Source organism: Camarhynchus parvulus, chromosome 20 (genome assembly GCF_901933205.1).
Source record: "Camarhynchus parvulus chromosome 20, STF_HiC, whole genome shotgun sequence".
In the NCBI taxonomy this organism is placed as follows: Eukaryota; Metazoa; Chordata; class Aves; order Passeriformes; family Thraupidae; genus Camarhynchus; species Camarhynchus parvulus.
The window spans coordinates 12324800-12344365 of record NC_044590.1 but is presented as its reverse complement, the minus strand read 5'-3'; the positions used below and the strand labels follow the sequence as shown (position 1 = coordinate 12344365).

Here is a 19566-nt window from a genome sequence, read left to right as displayed (position 1 = left end):
CTTTGGAGATCTTGGAAAAGTTAATCTCTATTTCCTTGTCCTCTCCTCCTGCCTGCTGGGTTGGCTACACTCAACTCACACACTAAATTCTTCCTCCTCACCCTCAGTGACTCCAGCCTTCATACAGGAAAATACAAACTTTCAATCTTCCTGTTTTCAACTCCCCAGGGGGAGCTGCTTCCTCTCAACTCCCTGCAAAGACTCAGCTGTGAGGACATGCCCAGCATCAACCATCTTTGGTATGAGTGGCCAAGCAGAGACCAACATCAAAACTCAACCAGGAACCCTCCAGGCTCTCACCAAGCCCGCCGTGCCTGTCCCGGATCTCTCTGTGCTCCAACATCTTGCTGGGGTCCCTGTAGAGGTGGGAGGTGGCAATATCTTCCAAGGTGTAGTGCTGGAGGGGTGGTGGGGTGGGGTGGAACTGCCCGCTGGGGTTCATCAGAGGGATGGTGAGAGCAGGGCTGTGCCGGGGCGCGGGGCTGATGGTGCAAACCCTCTTGGCCGGAGGCTCTGTTGGCAGCGGCTCCCTCTCAAAGCTGCTGTCTTCCCTCCTGCAATCACACCAGCACAGGCATTCCTTAGCATCCCATACATGTACTCAGAAAGATGCAGATTTGGAATCAGCAGGGTTTGGGCAGCACGGATTTTACCACGGGGTAAATGCAGAGAGCTCAAACAAATGCGCTCAATTTGTGAGGCGACGCACAAAGTGACCCCGTCAAAGAAAAGGGTTCAGGATGCCTGAGTGTTGTGATTCATCTCTCTGAGCATGACCAAATTAAAATTTCACAGTTTTTATAAATTTGAGGCATGCTCCACATAATTGCATAACAACTTTTATCTTGGAATAAAACGTGGCGAAAATGAAGCGCATCCTTCCCAGCCCTGCCAATGCCTCCGCTCCTTGCCTTGGGGGTGGGAAACTGCTCAGCTCTCTGGCTCAGGCTTTTCAGGGCTACCCAAAAGTCCCTCTGGGACACACCCTGCCTGAAAGAGGAACCCAGCCTGAACTCATAGTGCAGTAGGAGCAGTCATTGAAGTCTCAGAACAGCCAGAACTGTTGTTGGGAGTGATAAGATCCTGAATGCTGCTTAAAGCTTTGTCAGCAGCAAAGATAAAACAAAAGTCACGACTTCAACAACTGAGCAGAGTGACAAAAGCTGTTTGTCACCTGTCTGGACTGTGCCTCTTGCCATTGCCATTGACCTCGATGAGCAGCTCGGAGGAGTCAGCAGGAGATGTGGTGTTGGTGTTGAGCAGGATGTGCTCGTGCTGGGCCAGGTACTGGGAGGGCGTTTGCTTGGCAGCGCGGGCACAGTGCAGCAGCTCCCGCTGCAGCAGAGGGAGGTTGGCCTGGAAAACAAGCGCAGGGCTGGGTTACAGCAGCTGTTCCAAAAGGTTTGGCTTTTATTAATAGCTCAGAGCAGTAACACCTGTGACCCATGACCCCCCCCCATTCAGGATCCCCCAGCTCCTGGTGACTGCACTGGCAGATTTAGCTGTATTTTCCCAGGAGCCTGATGTTGGTGGACCCAAAATCCAAGTGTTACAAGAAGCACTATGTGCTTCCAGCATCTAGTTACCCAGAGGTGTTGTGGAATCCCCATCCCTGGAAGTGCTCAAGGCAAGGTTGGACAGGGCTTGGAGGAACCTGGTCTAGTTTAAGGTGTCCCTGCTCATGGCAGGGGGCTGGAATGAGATGAGCTTTAAGGTCTCTTCCAAGCCAAACCACCCTGTGATTCTGTGATTTAACTATCCCAGACAGACTCCGTGTGCCAGCACTTCAAACATTCTAGATCTGAACATTTGCAAATAAGATTACAGGCTCAGAAGCTGCCACATGGAGCTTGGTTTGCCTCCTTTATCTCCAGCACACAAGCAGACATATGTGGCACACAGCACAACGTCAGCCAGTCCCACACGGCCAGCTCTGTGCAGTCTGTCTTGGGCTCCAGCAGAATTGCTGTGGTGCTTGCAAGGAGAGCTTTCCCAGCAATGTCACAGTGCCAAGAGGCACAGGCAGGCACACAGAGTGGCAGCAAGCCCCAGCAGCTCCCTGTCACCTTCAGGAAGGGGATCACAAATGGCCGCAGGGGGAAGTTGGTCGCCTCTTGCAGCTTGCAGTGAAATTCCTCGATTGTCACCGTTGAGTTCTGAGAAAAGAAATTAAGAAATGAAATGGCAATTTGTTCTTATTTTTAGACATGTGGGAAATGGCTCCAAATGAACAGAACTGGGAGGGAGACAGCATCTGCTGCTCCAGGACTGACAGTGTTTGCATTGGATCCTGCTGGATGCAGCCAGCAAGGCTCAGGCCAGTGGAGCAGGAATGCTGCACTAGGAGAGGGGTGGGAACTGCCTGGCTCAGCACTCCCCCAGCTCCAGAGTGGGAGGCAGAGGCTGACTCCAGGGCAGCAGGACCCAGCTGGCATCTACTGCATGCTGGGGCAGGCTGTGCAGAGTCAGACTTTGATCCCAGCTGCTCAGAACTGCACACCTTCCTCCCCTTCAGTTCTCCTCATCTGACCTACCCATGGAGTCTCAGCAGCCTTCTGTTATCTGTGGTCCTCTCCTGGTCCAGCCCTGCCTCCCCCAGGGCTGCTCAGGCCTCCCTGGGACAGCAGCATTTGATAATCTGCATATACAAAATTCACTCCTGCAGCAACAAGCACGATCTGGGGTGAGAATAACAGCCAAAGGGACCTGGACAGCTTCTCCTTCCCTCCCCAAAAAGGCAGGCTGAGGTACTATCCTACATCCATGGAATTAAATATGCTATATAAATGCAGCCAGCAGCATTTTACATCCAGTGCTTAAGCCCTGGGAGTGACCCAGAGGACACGGACAGACTCAGGTTTGCCTTGGAAGCAGAAATGCTCCAGGCTGCTGCAGTCTAGCTCCCTTCAGAGCCTGCTGAGCCTCAAAACAATGTGCCAAAAAGCAGAGATCAGTGCAGGAGCCCCACGGGACCACAGCTGCCCAGGGCTACAGGGCTTCAGTCCAAGGTCACAGAATGGGTTGGGTTTGAAAACATCCTTAAAGGCCATCTCATTCCACCCCTGCCATGGCAGGGACACCTCCCACTGTCCCAGGCTGCTCCAAGCCCTGTCCAGCCTGGCCTTGGGCACTTCCAGGGATCCAGGGGCAGCCACAGCTGCTCTGGGCACTCTATACCAGAGCCTCATCACCGTCACAGGGAAGAATTTCTTCCTAATACGTAATCCAAACCTCCTCTTTTTCAGTTTAAAGCCATTCCCTCTTGTCCTGTCACTCCATGCCTCTGTAAAGCATGTGCAGTATCATGTCTAATGCACTGGACAGCATTTCTCCCAGTTATTCTGTATAAATGCAAACACTGGATACAATTCTGCAGCAAGACCTGTTCATGTGGGTTTGAAGGGGTGTCCTCATGGCAGGGGTTAGGAATGAGATGATCTTTAAGGTCCCAAATCAAACCAATCTGTGATTCCATGATTTACAGAAAGGCTTTGTTCAATTCCTTCCAGCTTTCCTTAAGTTTAGCTGCACACAATCTCGTGCCTAAGCCACTGGACCAACAGCTTTTTGAAACACAGCACAGATAAAATAAATCATTCATTTTCTCAGGAACCACAAACATAAGAGTCTGGCTCAGCAAAGATGCAAACAAACACTGTGTGCCAGGACCTGGGAGAAGCCAGGCAGCCTGGGATGGTGCAGGACTCACCACGAGTGCCAGGACGAGGGTCCGGACCTTCTCCCCGATCTCCGGTGAGATGTCATTCCCAAACTGCTGCAGGGTGGTGAGGAAACGCTTCAGCTTGCTCAGCTGCCGGGCTCCACACGTGGCTGGGAGCTGCTGGTTGGTCAGTGAGGAGGAGGAGGATGAGGAAGGGCCGTTGCTGAACCTCTGGGGTGGGGATGGGGCCCCGTTCAGTGTGGGGGGGGAATGGTTGATTCCGTTGGGCACTGCAAAGGGGAGATAGAAGCCATGCTGAGCACCAGGTGGGCACATCCCTGTGCCCTGGTGCTGAAGTGGATCCATCCTCCAGCCAGGAGGCTGCTGCTGCTGCTGAGGGGCAGCTCAGGTGGCTCCACCTCACCCAAGGAGGGCTGGCAGAGCCTGCTCTGGGCCTGTCATCCCTCCCTGGGGATTTACAGGGAGTTTCACAAACACAGTTGTTTTTTTCCAACCTGGTCACATCTGCAATTTTGCCTCCTCTAAGTGGTGAGCATGTTGAAACAGACTGAAGGGCTGGAAGTTTGGGAACTCGGCAAGGGATTAGGATAAATTGTTGACATCCCCATGCTGTGGTTGTGCAATGTCGAGCCCTGTCTGATGAGCAGCTGTGCACTGGGGCCCCAGCTTGGTATAAACCCAGAATTTCAGAGTGAAAATACATCATTGGAAATAGAGTCATAGCTGATCCACAGGGCTTATCCTTAAAAACCCAGCCCTGAATCCCTTATGATTTAAGTGCTGACAAGGGGGCCACAAGGTATAAAAAACACTTCAAGTGATGGTGTTCAGAGAAGCCCTGAAACCACCTGGCAGAGTTGCCCCTTGCCTGTGGGAGGAGCAGAAACTTGTGAGAAAAGATGCCAAAATTTCTGCTGCAGCTTCACAAGAATCATACCAAATCCTGATGAACTCAGGGAGGGGTTTTTCAGAGAAGACAGGAGGTACTTGAACAGTTAAACCACTCTGGGGCATGCCAGGGTTGGAGGCTGGAAAGGCTCCACACACCTGGACCTTCGTGGTGAGCACAGGAGGGAAACTTAACCAGAGTCAGTTAAGATGCAAGGAAAGATAAGGCTACAGAGACCAACAAAGGTGGTTCTTGCCAACCAAGGGGTGACAGCCCTCACAGACAGATGATGAGATGAAGGTGAAGGCCAGCACTGAGAGGATGGAGGTACAAAGGCAATGTGAGCTCATGCCTTTTGTTATGGAGCAAAGCAACCTGAAAAACTCCTGTTTTTCACACCCACTCCCAAAGCAGCAAAGCAACAAGGACGTCAGGATGTACTCACGGGTACAGCTCCACAGAGTACACCAGAGCTGTGTGAAAGGCAAGGCCTTTCTGGTAATTACTCATAAAGGCCTTTATTTCACTATAAAAGGGTTACAGACAGGGTGAAGCTGCCAAGAGAAGCTCCTCTCAAACAGCAAAGGTTGTGCAGCTCTGTGCTCTCCGGCAGCCACAGCTGAGGCGCTTTCCCCCTTCTCTATTTCACTTCCTCTTACTCCTTCAGATGAAAGCCTGGGGAAGGCAATGGGCTCTATTTATACCTCAGGAGAAAGAGGAGCTGTGAGACACCCCTGGGGCTGCAGGGGACCCTGGGGAGAGGCTGCCAAGGAGGGAGCAGGGGATGCTGGTGGATGTGGGATGCCGTTAGACACGGCCCCGTAACCGCGCTCTGCGTTTCTGGGCTCAGCCCTCCTGACCCTCTGCCAACGGCACCACCGCAGGGCAGCTGGCACTTATCTGATCCTGCACACCACCAGGACCTGCTCCACCACACACCACACAGCAGGGCTGGCATCTTGACTGCCAGGTGAGAGCACAGCGCTGCAGCAAGTGAGGCAGAGTACCAAGACCAGTGGGATTGCTGGCTTGATAAATGGATGGTATGTATTATCCCAGGATGATAAAATTCCTGGGAACAAAATCATCATCTAAGGCGACTCTTAAATTCTGCCTTAAGTCCTACACAGTCAAAAGGTTTTGCTGCTTCTCCAACCCTGTGTTAGTGATCCATAGGCAGGCACAGCTTTGTTCCAACTGCTCCACATCACCTGCCCAAGCCAGGGCAGGTCACATCCCCACTGAGTGACCAAGACCCTCTGGTGCAACTGAGAAATGAAAAAGCAAGAATGAACTTCATCATAGGTCACATCTCTCATGTGTCTTGGAAAGAGGCAATTAAGTCATCTGCAATCAGCAGATTCAGGCTTCTTGGCCCTTAACAGCGTGCCAAGCATCCTCATTGGAAAAATTAATTTCTGTCACTTTGCTAATGGTCTTTTTCCTGCCTGAGCAAAAGGAGAGCCATTAAAAACGCCTGAGCACATAAAGATGGGGACAATGTGTCTGGCGGGATAACCCAGTGATTAGCGCTGCTGCCAGCACATCACAGTGTGTCCTCCAGGAGGCTGGGCTGGAAATCTCCAAATCCCAGTGCCAGCATGGAACTCTGAGATAGCCCAGGCACTGTCATGGACAGCACAGCAACACAGAACCAGCTAGGGAACACTCTGTGCAGGGAAAAGGGGTGAGGAGAGCATGGAAAATATGTACATGCCATGTGTGGGGGTCAGATAACTCCATGCCCAACAAAGTAAAGCAGCTTTGCTCCGGAACAATGCTTTTTAAAAGACATTAAATGGCTTAAATGTTGGCTAAAGAAGGAAAAAAAAGACCCTTTCTAGGCTGTAAGAAAAGGCTGAAGGTCTTTTCCATCCATAGAGTCACCTCTGAGCAACACTCAGCTAGAAGAAGTGGGTGCAAGGCTGTGCTACAGCTGGGCAGGATCAGGACTGACTGTGGCTTAATAGGAAAGATTATAAAGAGAAGATGGAAAAAAGAGAATCTGGATGGACAGCAAGGAATTTTCAAGGCTGGGAAATTAAAAAAATGAAAAACTTTCTAATCTCAGCTGCAGGAATGCTGCCTGCAAAGTGAGATACAGCAGAGTGGGAATTAACTCCTCCAAAAGATAAAGAGGAAAGCCCAGCTCTTGGCTCACTTGAAGCTGACCTGATAAAAGATTCAATTTCTTAAGGAGTTTATGGTGGAAATCAAGGCTGCACCTGCAAAGAGAAAGACTCAAGGCAGCACCAGGAGCAAGGCAGGAGCAGGCAGGGGGGCAAAGGGGGATTACAAAGGGGGATTTTATGTCCTGCAAGCACTACAGAACTGCAGGAAAGCCCCGGTCCCCGCTCCCGCACAGCCAGGCAGCATCACAGCCGTGTCCTGGCTGATGGCTGGGACATCCCAGTGAGTTCTAGGAGCAGAGCCTTCCCTGCTGGCTGGAGCAGGTCCCAGGACAAGCAGCAACACTGGGCTTACGTGCAGCTGGAGTGAAGGACACGGGCCGGGGGCCGCCGGCGTTGACGGGGGGCAGCGGCGGCATGTTGGGAGGAGAGGACCTGGACTGGATCTTCACTTCCACGGGCGATCCGGGCATCACTGGCACCCTCTTCTCACCAGCAACTGTACCAAGAGAAGGTGGCAAGGCTTAGTGACAGTCCCTGACACGCATTTCCCCACCCAGCACGCCGGGAACAGTTGCAAGGGCGAAGATAAGAGCTGGGGGAAGTCACGCAAAGCTCCAACGCTGCTCTGGAGGGCCCCGAGCTGGGGACAGGCACCAGGGGTCATGTCCGTGGTGTCTGTGCTCACCATCCCAGTCTCCTGACTCCATCTCCTCACCCCTCACACCCAAAGATGCTGTTCAAAGCGCTTCTGTCGATTTGCTTTGCCCCTGTTTAAGATCTCTCTGATACACTGCTCGCTGAGCCTTTCCAGAGGAATCACAACCTTTGGGAGCCATGCAAGCAGTAATCTGGACTTGGGCTGGCCAGAAGTGACTGGAATGGGCCTGGGGTTGTAGAGATGAGCTGATATCAGCTACTCACAGCCCACCTCCTGTGTGCAGTCTCTGGTGTCTAATCCATGACCAGCTCAAACTGCAGCTTCCTTTGCAGTCCTGAGGGGAACAGTGTGACCACACTCCCAGCTCCACTGGCTGGGATCAGCTTCACAAGAGAAAAAGGAAGAAACATCCTAATGTAATAGGGGGATGCTTTTTTTTTAAGGGGTGTTTTGGGGTATTTTTGGTTTTTAAAATGCAGACAGCACAGCAGACAAAGCCTAAGGATCTCCAAAGCGCAGCTCCCATTGGAGCCAGTCCCAATCCAGGGGTGCTTTGTATTGCACTGCCAGCATCTCCAGTGTCCATGAGCCCAAAGCAACCACCCCTCTGAGATGATGGTCCCCACTCCCTGCTCTTCAAGCTGGCCCTCCCCTTGCTCAATTAACTCACTAACGAGATGTGAGCAGCTTGTCCCCCCCAGGAACACGGCCAGGTCTCCAGCTGCACCCCAGCTCAGGCTGCGAGGGAGCTCAACCCAACTTCCACCTCTCCAGGGGTGCAAGCTGGGCTTGGGACCATTACCATGTAATTTGTTATCCACAGCTCTTACCAATCTCTGTCAGCTGCAAGAAACTCAGCTTTTGAGCCCGGGCAAACAATTAAATGCTGCATTCCCATCGAGCGCTGAATAGGTGGCAAAATTCTGCATTGAAACACAACCCAAACCTGCTACTTCTTGATTCCCAACAACAAAAATGCTGCTTCTGAGAGCAGAGAAAACACAAACTGGCACCTGAGCCCTTGTGCTGCTGCCTGGGATCTGCTCTGTCAGCCCCAGCACCTGCTCTGCCACCGAGCTGCCTCATTCATTTTCCTTATGGCAAGGCACGGGAAATGCCAGAGAAGTAACAAATGAACTTTGTTATTCCCAGCATTTCTTTCTGCTGTTTGCAGGAAGGGGGAGCAGGGATGATACACTCTGCAAATCCATGTTTTCCTGCCCTGTCAGTACAGGTGGAATAACATGGGTTGGAATTGCTACAAAACCCACATCTCAGAACATTTGTGTCTTCATTTATCTAAACCTGCTTTCAAGAAAAGGAAAAAAATTCCAGGCTTTGCTTTCATGAAGTGGGGAAATATTGAAGCCACGGGAAGCTACTATTAATTTTAACTTCTAATAACTACATGAATCCCATATTGCAAACTACTGTACATGTGGCCCAGTTTCCATACAATTGAACCCTGATGTGCAGACCCTCCCTGTCATTCCCACACATGAATATGATATTCAGATGAATAACCATGCATTGATGTAGGAACATGACATCATTTATACATGTAGGCACCTATTCCAGCAGGTGAGTTTATCAGCAAGAGCAGGTAAAACCCCCTTTCCTTCCCCTCTAAATACATGCAGCAAAACAGTGAAATTCTGTACACAAAGTTACGGGTATTTCTATCACAAAAAGTCTGAGCTCCCTCACTCAGGCAAGGAAGGGACACATTGCTAAATGACCCAAATTATTCAATCAAACCAGCACTAACTGTGCCTCTCCAGCACTCAGTGTCAGCTGCCCAATGACCATCCAGGGTCCCACTGTCACCCACCTGCCTCCTCCTCTTCTCCCTCTTCCCATGAAACCCCCTTTTCCAGGTGTACATGGCCAATCTGATATTGCCATACTCTGGAGAGCATGAAATCCTTAAGTTTTCTCCTATTCCTTCCTAAAATGTTCCTAAGGCACATAAAGAAAGCAGAACTAATTTGGTTAATTTACAGAGAGGGAGATAAATTTCGCATAGAATTTATAACCCCAAAATAAAACCAGCTACTGTGTCAGACACCAAAACTGAAGCCCACAAGAAGCCAACACCTTCCTTTCCAAGCCCACTCTAACAGACAAGAAGCAAACAGGATTGTTAAATTTAAAAGCTTCCTGCTAATGACCTGGGGCATCTATAAATGCAGATAAAAACCATCTTTCTGAAGCTCTCCTTTTTTAGCCTAAACATGCCCATTTAATGAGAATCATCTGAGCAAACCAGGCTGTGACCAAGGGCATGAGTCAGCCTTGAGCTGACCTGGGGCTAAAACTGAGCCATGAGCAGCTCCCTGGAGAAAGGCTGCCTTCCTGGTCCCATTCTTTCACTTCCACCACTCAGAAATATTTACTGGCTCACCAAGAGCAGCTTTCAGTGCTGCCTCCATCTGCACAGGGAGGATGCAGAGATGCTCCTCAAAATGTGTGCAAATCACTCAGCTGTGTCACTCACCCAAAGAGTCAAATGCCACCACAGACTTTGGATGATACTCTAACAAGAATAATTGTTGTCAATGCCTGAATGCTCCGAGCACCAGAGCGAGACACCTGCCCAAACTGGAAACATTGCACTGTTTTCCTACAAAAACTCCTCCTTCCAAACCTTACCTGGATCAGAAACACAAATGCTGTTGTTCCTTCTCAAGCAGTGCCTGCAGGAGCAGGCCAGACATATTTATGGCACAACACTTTGGCTGTCAAGCTGCCAAATGCCCAAAGTTTGCAGTGACACATGCTCAGCCCTGCACCAGGACGTGCCCAAGGTGACCAGGGACAGGGGACAGTGCGGACACTGGGTGGGAGAGCTGCCTTCCCAGCCTCAGACACACAGGAATTCCCCACGGGAGGAGGACTCAGAGAAAACACAACCCAGTGAGGTGCTGTTTTAGTCCTGGCTCCATGCAGGAATTCCATCTCCTCCAGCAGTGGTGGGTTTGCAGTGTGGATTTTGCAGCTCTCAGCTGGGCAGGGGCAGCTGCAGCACAGAGCAGCCTGTGCTCCTGCCCTAGATATTCCTGTGGCCCATTTAAGGAGCCCAGGTGTGCAAGAGAGCAGAAAGCCCCAGAGCTGTGAGTACACCTGGAGCCCTCCCTCCCTGAGAAGCTGCAAGGCCTGGGTTCATCTGGCTTTGCTCTGGCTGTTGGTGTGCACCAGATTTCCTTCGCTGTTCCAGTCGCCATCCTGGCGTAACAAATTAAAAAGGAACATATGTCAGGATTAAGTGCAGCTGATGATTTTTCTTTCTGGAAAGGAGAAAGAGCTAAGTGAGACAATGGGAGAAGAGGCCAAGAAAGTATCTGGGGTCTCAAGTGATGCTCAGAGAGGTCCCACTCCTGCATTCCCAGCTCTCCCAGCACATTTCAGAGGGGCAGTTTCAACATCAGCTCCAGACAGATCTCATCCTATTTATTTTCTTTAAAGAAGTTTTCCCACCTATGGTGTTTAGTACAAAAAGTGTTGCTGTGACAGGTAACCTCATAATTTACTAGCACTATAAACTGTAAAAAGAAATTGCTTTATTAATCTCTTCATGCCTGGGGGCTTGAGAAAAGGGAAAAGGCAGAAGAAAGAAAACAGCAACAAGTTAGGGAGTATCTTAATTACACTGGAATGTAAATTAATCCCTAAATTCCTTTGGCAATTAGAGAATAAACTAAGTGATGAAAAAGAAGCAAAAACAGTGCATGAGGAGAACTGGATGTTACCTTCCCCAAAAAAGCAAGATTAGGAACTGGAGAAGAGTGACAGTGAGGCAGACAAACACAAATGGTCTCCTCCTCATCCTCTTCCCAAAGTTCAAAATATAATTAGGGCAGTATCAGGAGGTGCTCCACTCTGCTCAAGAGAAAGCCTTGATCTAGATTCCCTGGCAGAGCCGTGGATTTGCTGAGACCAAGGGAAGAGAGGAAGAGCCACTGCAACAGAGCAGAAAACAGGGATGCTTTATCTGAATTTACACTGCAGTGTCTGCATGGGCACAATTTAATCCAGTCACCTCCCTGAGTGGTATCTTCAAGCCATTCCTGATGCACAGGTAGGATTCCCCTTGGTTCCATGGCACAAGAGTTAAGGAGGAAGGATGAACTGTGGAGTGATTTTGGAACTGTCATTTGTAAATAAGCTGCAAAGAGTCAGAACTGTGTCTCACCAACCCATGTGCCAGACTTGAGCTCTCCAGCTTTCTGTAAAAGTCAAACCATGAAATATCTTGGAAGAAACAAGAGAAAACTACATTAAGCATGAGACAGCCCTGCAACACCAGCAGCTATGCCCAGGTAAGGGTTTGCTTTTCCCTTTGGCAGCTTGCAGGACAGAGAACAGGCTCAACATCAGAACTTGTCAACAAAACTTTTACCACTAAGTGGTTATATTGCAAACCTGTAAATTAACAAAGGTGTATTTTGAGTAAAAGGCTGTGTAAAAGGGCTAGCCCAGTGGTTCAGTCTCAGGAGGAAAAGCATGTCATGATTTCAGACAGAAAGAAGAAGTTTAATCAAAGCAGATGTTTTCAACTTTCATCTGGAACAGGCAGAACATATTCATAACCTAAAAAGCCTCTCCCACCCCAAAAAGTTAAAACCCCCAAATTCATACCCGCCTCTTGAGAGCAAGGGACCGGAGAACTGTCCCAGTAACAACAGCCAAGGTCAAGTCCACCAGGAGAAATTCTTTGGTCACCCACGAGCCAGGTCTGAGCTTATTCCAGAGCCAGTGGACAAACAGACACCCCAGAGGGGACCCAGCCCACCCCAAAACATCCCTCAAAGCAAGGGAGATCAGCCACACCTCTCTTTCCTGTGGCCCTGCCACCTCAGGTGAGCACTTGGCATGAAGTATAGACCACCTACAAGTCAGCAAAATGAGGCCTTCCTACAAACAGTCCTGGGAACTTCTTCCCCCACTGTTTATATGGATTTAGGTAGAGCAATGCCAAACTTGGCTAAATGGATAGAGAGGCCACTGGAAAGAGGGAAAAGAGGGAGGGACAGACCTTTAACAGCCCCCTCTGACCCAAACTGTTCTATAACTCTGCAAGTAGCTCCATGTCTCATGCAGGAGGGCAGAGCAGGGAATGCCCCAGCCCAGCCCTGACGTCCCCAGTGAGGAGGATGTGCTGCAGTTGGCTCGTCACAGGGTCCCTGTTGATCATCTGAATGCAGACGAGAGGCAGCATCAGTGTAACCTGACCTGATAATGTAAATAGGGTGAAATGAAATATGGTTCGCCACCTCCCCAGCTTTGGCGAATGTTTATTTTGAATAACATGCTTATCTGCTCCAACTGCTCACCATCTGTTTTCAGTCTCCACCAAGCTAATATTTTTCACATTTAGGAACTGAGAAATGGGAAGAATTACATTTAAATTTTATTAACATCTTTCCTCCGCTCCAAGGTTGCCTTTCCCTCCCCTTGATGGCTCTAAGCCATCTGTAGAGCACCTTTGCAGTTCTCCAAGGCATGCAGATGAGAGGTGATCTACATGCAAAGCAAGAGCATCATTACTCAGGCTTCCAGAAGATGCCATTTACTGCTTCTCCACCGCAATTCCCTCCCTCACCTGCTTCCAGACAGCTTTCCCCAAGCTCAAACTCCAATCACATCGTCAAGGGAGAAGTAATATTTTATCTTTTTGCAGCATTGCTGCATCAAAAAGCGATGGAGAGGGGAGATAAGCATCAGGAACAAGGCAGCCAACACAGCAGCTTTCAGAAAAAAAGGATGGTTGGGTCTGTCCCAATTTGGAGGAGAGTGAGACACTGGGAGGTCTGTAGTCAGGATGACTTCTCTCTACAAATATTGACATTTGTTTGCTTGTGGGGTGGTTTCTAGAGGTCTTTCTTTGCTTGAGTCAACAAAAGGTGATTTACAACCAGCACTGGGGGACATGAGCGTGTGGCATAACCAGGTCACCAGCAAGGGCTGGTCACAGGAGGTCCCTGTCCATCCTCCTCCCTCCATGCCATGGAATTGGCCAAGATGCTGCTCCAGCACCAGTGGCAGTGGGTAACTCATGCCCCTGTACAGATATTTCTCCACTCCATGTGATCAGCCTATTTTTACCGCGTTTAGCTCGAGTTTATAGCACATCCCAGCTCCTGAGCTGTAAGATGCTGTGGGAGTGGAGAGGGCTAGGCACCTCTCAGGAGAGCCTTGCATCACACAGGAGGGAGCTGCTGAGCCTGGGAGAGGCATTTTATAAATCAAAAATAAACGCGTGTATCTCCATTGCCATCTAGTCCTCTCCCACACACAGCTGTTTCACTTTAAATCTCAATTCAATGTGAAACTCAGATAGAAGAACTTGAAAGAGCAAAGTATGTTATCGTTCACAAGCAGTCCAGAAAGCAGTTAATAAGGGAAATAAGATTAATAATTTATTCCTGAAGGCAGACTGCAGATCTTTATCCGTCTTGCCCTTCAGTGATTTTTATAAAATCCTATTAATGTGCCTGGCTCTAGGAACTCAGCAGTAGCACAGGTTGGATTTGGGGCAGTTCCCAGGCAGACAAGGCGGCGGCAGCTCCAGCTCTGCCTGTGCCATGGCCATGTCAGACTCAGCAGCACAAACCTGCCCGCAGGGCACTCCTGCCTCCAGAGCCTTCCTCTGGGGCCACACACTCAGGCCAGGACCAGACCCTGGATGTGGGATTCACCCCACAAACTATCACACCCAACACTCCCCACCAGCTGTTGGACATCAAGCCCCCAAACTCATCTCGCTTCTAGAAGAACACAAACCACCCTGCTGTGGTAATCCCCACTCTGCGGCTCTCTTTTCAAGAAGGAGGCAGGGAATAGTCACTCTGAGAGCCATTTCCACCCAGGAGCTGTAGCTGCTCTAGCCACCACCACAGCCATTCCCTTCCCACACCACTAGCACCCCTACAAGTAAATTCTGCGGACCCAAGTTCATCCCTTGATGTCCCTGGCAGCAGCTTTTGCTCATCACTGTCTCAAAGGGATGCTGTGAGCTCTGCCAGGGAGCCCAAGGTGCCCTGGGGCATGGAACCCTCCTCATCCTCACCAGCTGATTGCTCTGCCCTCATCAGAGACAGCCACCCCAGAGGGAGGCATACACTCCTGGAATACAGCCCAGGAGAAAACATTCCTGGAAACCAAGGCCTGCATTGCAGTTTTAGGATAGGAAGCACTTTGGGGATTGAGGGGAGTGATGCAGCCTCCCCAAACCACCCCTTTGGCTGGGTTATAACCTGGGACAGGGCACTCGTTCAGCAAAGCCAGAGCTGCTCATTAATTCATTTGCTTAGATACTGCTAAGTATTTTGGTAATTTTTCATTAATTCCTTGTTCCATTTAACATCACAGAATCAAGACTTTTTTTTTTTTTTTAAATCACCCACTCCCATAACAGCATTAAGCAATATTTCCTCCTCCGCACTATTTACTCCTTGGGCTAAAGCACTGGGAATGAAAAATGAAAGCTGTTACAGATATCAAACGGGCAATTATCACAATCATGGCAAAAAATGACTTCTTAAAAGTCTCAGCTTGCTGCGCTGCTCTCCAAAGCCTCCGACTCTGAGCAGAACAACGGTGGCGGGAGCAAAGTTTCCAGATGGGAACATCTGTGTCTCATTTGCCTCAGGGAAGAAAACACCAGGAAGATTAACGGCTCCCGAGGCTGGTGGAGCCCAGACACAACACGTACAGAAGGGATACCATGGAGAAAGGCTTGGAGCAACAGCCTGCTAGCAAAGATTGGGTGTTTGTATTTAATGTTATTTTGCGGCACTTCTGCACGTGGGGAAATGAGATGTCAGGGCAAAACACAGCTTGGGTTTTGCTTATTGTAAAAAATAAAATAAAAGCAGTGCTTTTACCATCTCAGCTATTTTTAGATAGAAAAATTAATTTTAAAGTTGGCTTTAAGGGGTTACACTCCTAAAAGGTCTGAAATTGCTCCCTGCCCAGAGCATCAAGGCCATGGGTTCGCCCCTCTGGGGTCCAGTGAACACCAGGTTTACACCAGAGAGAGTAAGAAGTGATTCAACAAGTGGGAAACTCATGGTTGAATGACCAAGTCTCCCCTGGCAATAGCAGTAAAAACCTGTTTCCCTTAGGAGCATTCCTTAAATTCTGTTACAGTTTAGGGACCACATTTCCAAAGGTAGGCAGGCCTATAATCCACAGGTTATACACAAGAACAACTGAGCACTGTAATTTTGAGAGTGCAAATCTGTTTTTCATTCTGCCTAGGCTAAACACCATGGAGTAAATAAAGCTGGAACTTTTGTACCTGTAAAATTTTGGGAGGTCCAAAAGAGAGAAAACACAGTGAAACAAGCTCTAAGTTTAGAAAGCATTTTCCACCTTAACAGAGGCTTCGAGACAGCCTTTAGGACATGATTTTATCTAGCCCTCATAAATCCTTTTAAAACTTGGACTGCTGGCCATTTAACAAGCAGCTCCACCCTTCTCCTGCTCTCCAGATGAAACACATTCACACTGGGCTCCATTTTGTTCCCTCCTTCTCCAACCCAGCAGTACCAGCAAAGCAGCAGAGCCTGGGGAGCCGTGGTTAATTGGCATCCTCTAATTACTAATTAGCTCCAAGGGGCTCTCTGCAGCTCCAAACAGTCAATGGGAATGCATCCACTGATTTAAACAGGCTTGGGAACAGCAGAGCTGCTGGAGCAGGCTCTGAGGAGTGACCCAGGGAACTCACAGGGAACCCACAGCTCCCCAAGGAGGATCCAGCACGGGGCCACCACCACTGCAGCCCTTGCTGGGCTTCTCAGGAATGGCTCAGGGAGGGTTTTAGGGTTCTCTCCTCCAAGGGGAGCATTCTTAGGGGTTCTGGCTGCTCTGCAGCTTCTCCTGCACCTCTCACACATATGCTGCACTTAGAGGTGTCTGAGCAGTGTTTGTGGTTGAAAAATCCATCATAAGAGATTTAAGGCACAAATTCATCCCACCACCACCCCACAAACTCCATTTAGGACCCTGAGCCTCCTCACTGCGTGACTTTACCAGAAGAGCTGAGGAGAGGGCAATGTGCACAGAGCAGAGCCCAGCAGGAGCTGATGGCCACCAGTGCAGTGAGGCCACAGCTCCCAGCCTGCAGCACTGCCCTGCTCCCTGCTCAGCTGCTCCAGGAAATCCAGGGAGCACTGCAGGTCTGGCATTCCCATGGCTTCCCCAGGACAATCCCCCCGCCCAAGGAATCCTGCAGCTTCTGCACTGTGAGCCTGGTTCATCCCAAAAGTGATGGTCACCAGGTGAGAGAGCCTCCTTTTTCACTGCCTGGTGTTTTATGTCCCTGCTCTCAGTTTCAGTAGGAAAAGCTGTGGAAAAGGAGGACATTTTCTAGCCATAAGAGACCGAGGAGGTGCTGAGAAGGATGCTGTTTCTGGGTCAGCACAGTGAGCCCCTTTGCTGAAGGCTTCCCACCACAGTCCCACTGTGCTCACTGCAGGATGAATCCCTGCCTCCCCAAGGATAATAATTTGGGGAATTTCCTCTGAGAAAAGCATGCCATTGAGCAGAGGCCACTGCACTGCCTGGTGCATTTTTAACCCCAAGCAGCTGAGTGATGATGTGATACCACTTATCACAGTGCCAGGTGAGCTCAGATCCCACAGCTCCTGGCACTGCAAATCCTGCCCACCTCTGTGCCTCTGCTCCCAGTTAGCTGCTGGGAATAAGTTTGGTCCCATGCAAGACAAGTTCCTACAGGGATGCGCATGGTCTGTGCAAAAGCTCCCACAGATTGTTATGAGGGCAGCAAGATTTACTCCAGTTTTTTGTCATCAGAGAACCCAGAAATCCCTCAAGAGAGACAGCCTTGTCTGTGCCAACATGTCCTTTCCCCAGGATCCCTGAGATCACAGTGTTCCTGCCTCTCTGGGTACAACAAACACAGGCACTGTCCATGACTTGGACAGGTCCCCATCCCACAGTGACACACGCCAGGGATCTGCACAGCGGGGCAGAGACAGCCTGGAGCACCTTGGAAGTTCAAGCAACACAAGGAAAAAAGGGGAACAGCCTGCAAAATCATTAAATCTTTCAAAAGAAAAGATGAAATCAAACCCACCTTAAAATCATCCAGTGGCTGAATATTTGGGAGCTTTAAACTGGATTACTAAAGACATGCAGGAGGAGCTTAAAGTCAAGCTTTAAAACCATTTAAGAAGACATCCCTCTTGCTGTCCTCCATCTTCCAAATGCTGCTGCTTGATGGTATGGTGCCCAACACTATAAATGAACCTTAAAACCAGCACTGACCTCAGAAAAAACCAGTACTGAGCAAATCTGGGTTTCTTAGAGCATCATGGATATCACTGAGCACAGAGATCTGGCCTAAGGAGAACAGGAACAGCAGCTCTGGGGTTTAGGAGCAGGGGTATCCGGTGAGTAGAGAATACTCCAAATGAGTAAAGCACAAACTGGGATATAAAAAGTCTCTGCATACCAGGCAGACACAAAGCAGCAATGCTAGCAGCTCAAGCACCACTAGCAATAACTGTAAATAACAACAATTAAAAAAAAAAAGCAAGGCCACTTCTTTCAGAAGTGAGATGTCAAGGCAGAAAACCACATTTAATCCATAACAACCAACGTGACCACAGAAAGACACAAATAATACCAAGGACACCCAAAGCTATTACAGAAGTCTATATTAAACTAGGAAAAAAAAACCCCAAACTAACAACAAACCTGTTTGTTAAGCACAGACCAGGTACAAATCCTGACCATCTGGAGAAGGAAGCAATCCAGAAACTCATAGTCAGATGGGCCAGTTTAGATGAAAACAATGGTAATTTCAGCAAAAAACAAAACAGAAACCAAATCCAGTGCAAAACAAACCACTAACCAAGTTCTACCACAAACCCAAAATGAAGCAATCAAGGAAGGATGCAGAAAAACATCCCCCTTGGGTCCCTGAAGTCATAGCATTTCCAAATATAAAGCAGACTCTAACACAGAGTCTCCCTTCTCCAGATGGAGGCTGAAGAGCAGGAGCTCATCACTGCCAGCCAGCCCAGGGCTAAAGCTCCACCAGAATTTATCCAAAACTGGGCAAGTTGTCCAAGAAATCAAGGAGGAACTTGGGAAAGATTTGAGAAATCTCTTCCATCCTCACTATTTACAAGTGCCAGAGGGGACTCCATCCCTCTGTCAGCGTCTGCAGGGAAGGGTCACAGCAGGGACAGACTCTGCTCTGTGGGGACAAGAGGAATAGGCAGGAACTGATGCCCAGGAAGTCACACCTGAACATGAAAAACTTCTTTACTGTGTGGGATTGCCCAGGGAGGGCAAATATCTCCCTCACTGGAGGTGTTCCAGAACTGTCTGGACACAACCCTGTGCCACGTGCTCTGGGATGACCCACCCTGAGCTTGTGTGACCAGGAGTGTCCCTTGTCCCACAGCCAGGCTGGCTTTCCCAGGCAGCCCTGGCACTGCTGCCCACACCAACACCCTCTCTGAGTGCCCTGCTGATACTGCTGGGGTAGCCAAGCCTCACTAATGAGTCCCCAGCTCCCTGGCTCTGTGCAGAGCTCACTTCATTCACTTGGGCGCTAAGTGCGTTCAGTGCTGCCCAGCTAATAGTCCCTGCCATCACTGGCACACACAGGAGCCCTGCCAAGATGACAATTCTGCCTCTAAAAAACACTGCTCATACCACTACACAAATGGCTCTTCCTCTGTGCCCCAAGCCTGAGCAGCCTGTGGGAAATTTCCACCATTCCCCAGAGCTGGAAGCACAGGAGGAACACACTCAGGGTGTGTTTTGGAGGGGTGTGCAGGTCTGATGGTGTAGATGGGTCCTTACACACCAGGAGCCCCATGAACCAGCATCTCCTGCAGAGTCACAGAGAAATCAGGATGGACAGAAGAACCCTCAAAGTTCAGTGTTTAGAATCATGGAATGGTTTGGGTTGGAAGGGACCTTGACGATCACTCTGTTCCAAACCCCTGAACATCTTCCACCAGACCAGGTCACTCCAAGCCCTGTCCAAGTGGAACATGAACACTGCCAGGGATGGGGGATCCACAACTTCTTGGTCTGTTCAGGGAATGATCCCAGCAGAGATGGAGGTACAGCAGTGCCTGTTTCTGTGTGCCTCCTTCCCCTCCCTCTCATGGGCAGCAGAGGTGGAGAATTTCCATGGATAACCTCTGGAGATTCAGTG

The 19566-nt window shown here is 49.6% G+C and overlaps 1 protein-coding gene across 4 annotated transcripts in view; it reads right to left on the bottom strand.

The window, feature by feature from the left end:
• CBFA2T2 (CBFA2/RUNX1 partner transcriptional co-repressor 2) overlaps positions 1–19566 on the bottom strand; it is a 62587-nt gene that overhangs the window by 10594 nt on the left and 32427 nt on the right. For all 4 annotated transcript variants that reach the window (XM_030963182.1, XM_030963183.1, XM_030963185.1 and 1 more), the window contains 5 exons: positions 7056–7199; positions 3710–3951; positions 2067–2156; positions 1175–1356; positions 301–554 (listed from right to left, as the gene is read on the bottom strand). In XM_030963182.1, coding sequence (XP_030819042.1) covers positions 301–554; positions 1175–1356; positions 2067–2156; positions 3710–3951; positions 7056–7199 — 912 coding nt within the window. The remainder of the gene's footprint in view (positions 1–300; positions 555–1174; positions 1357–2066; positions 2157–3709; positions 3952–7055; positions 7200–19566) is intronic.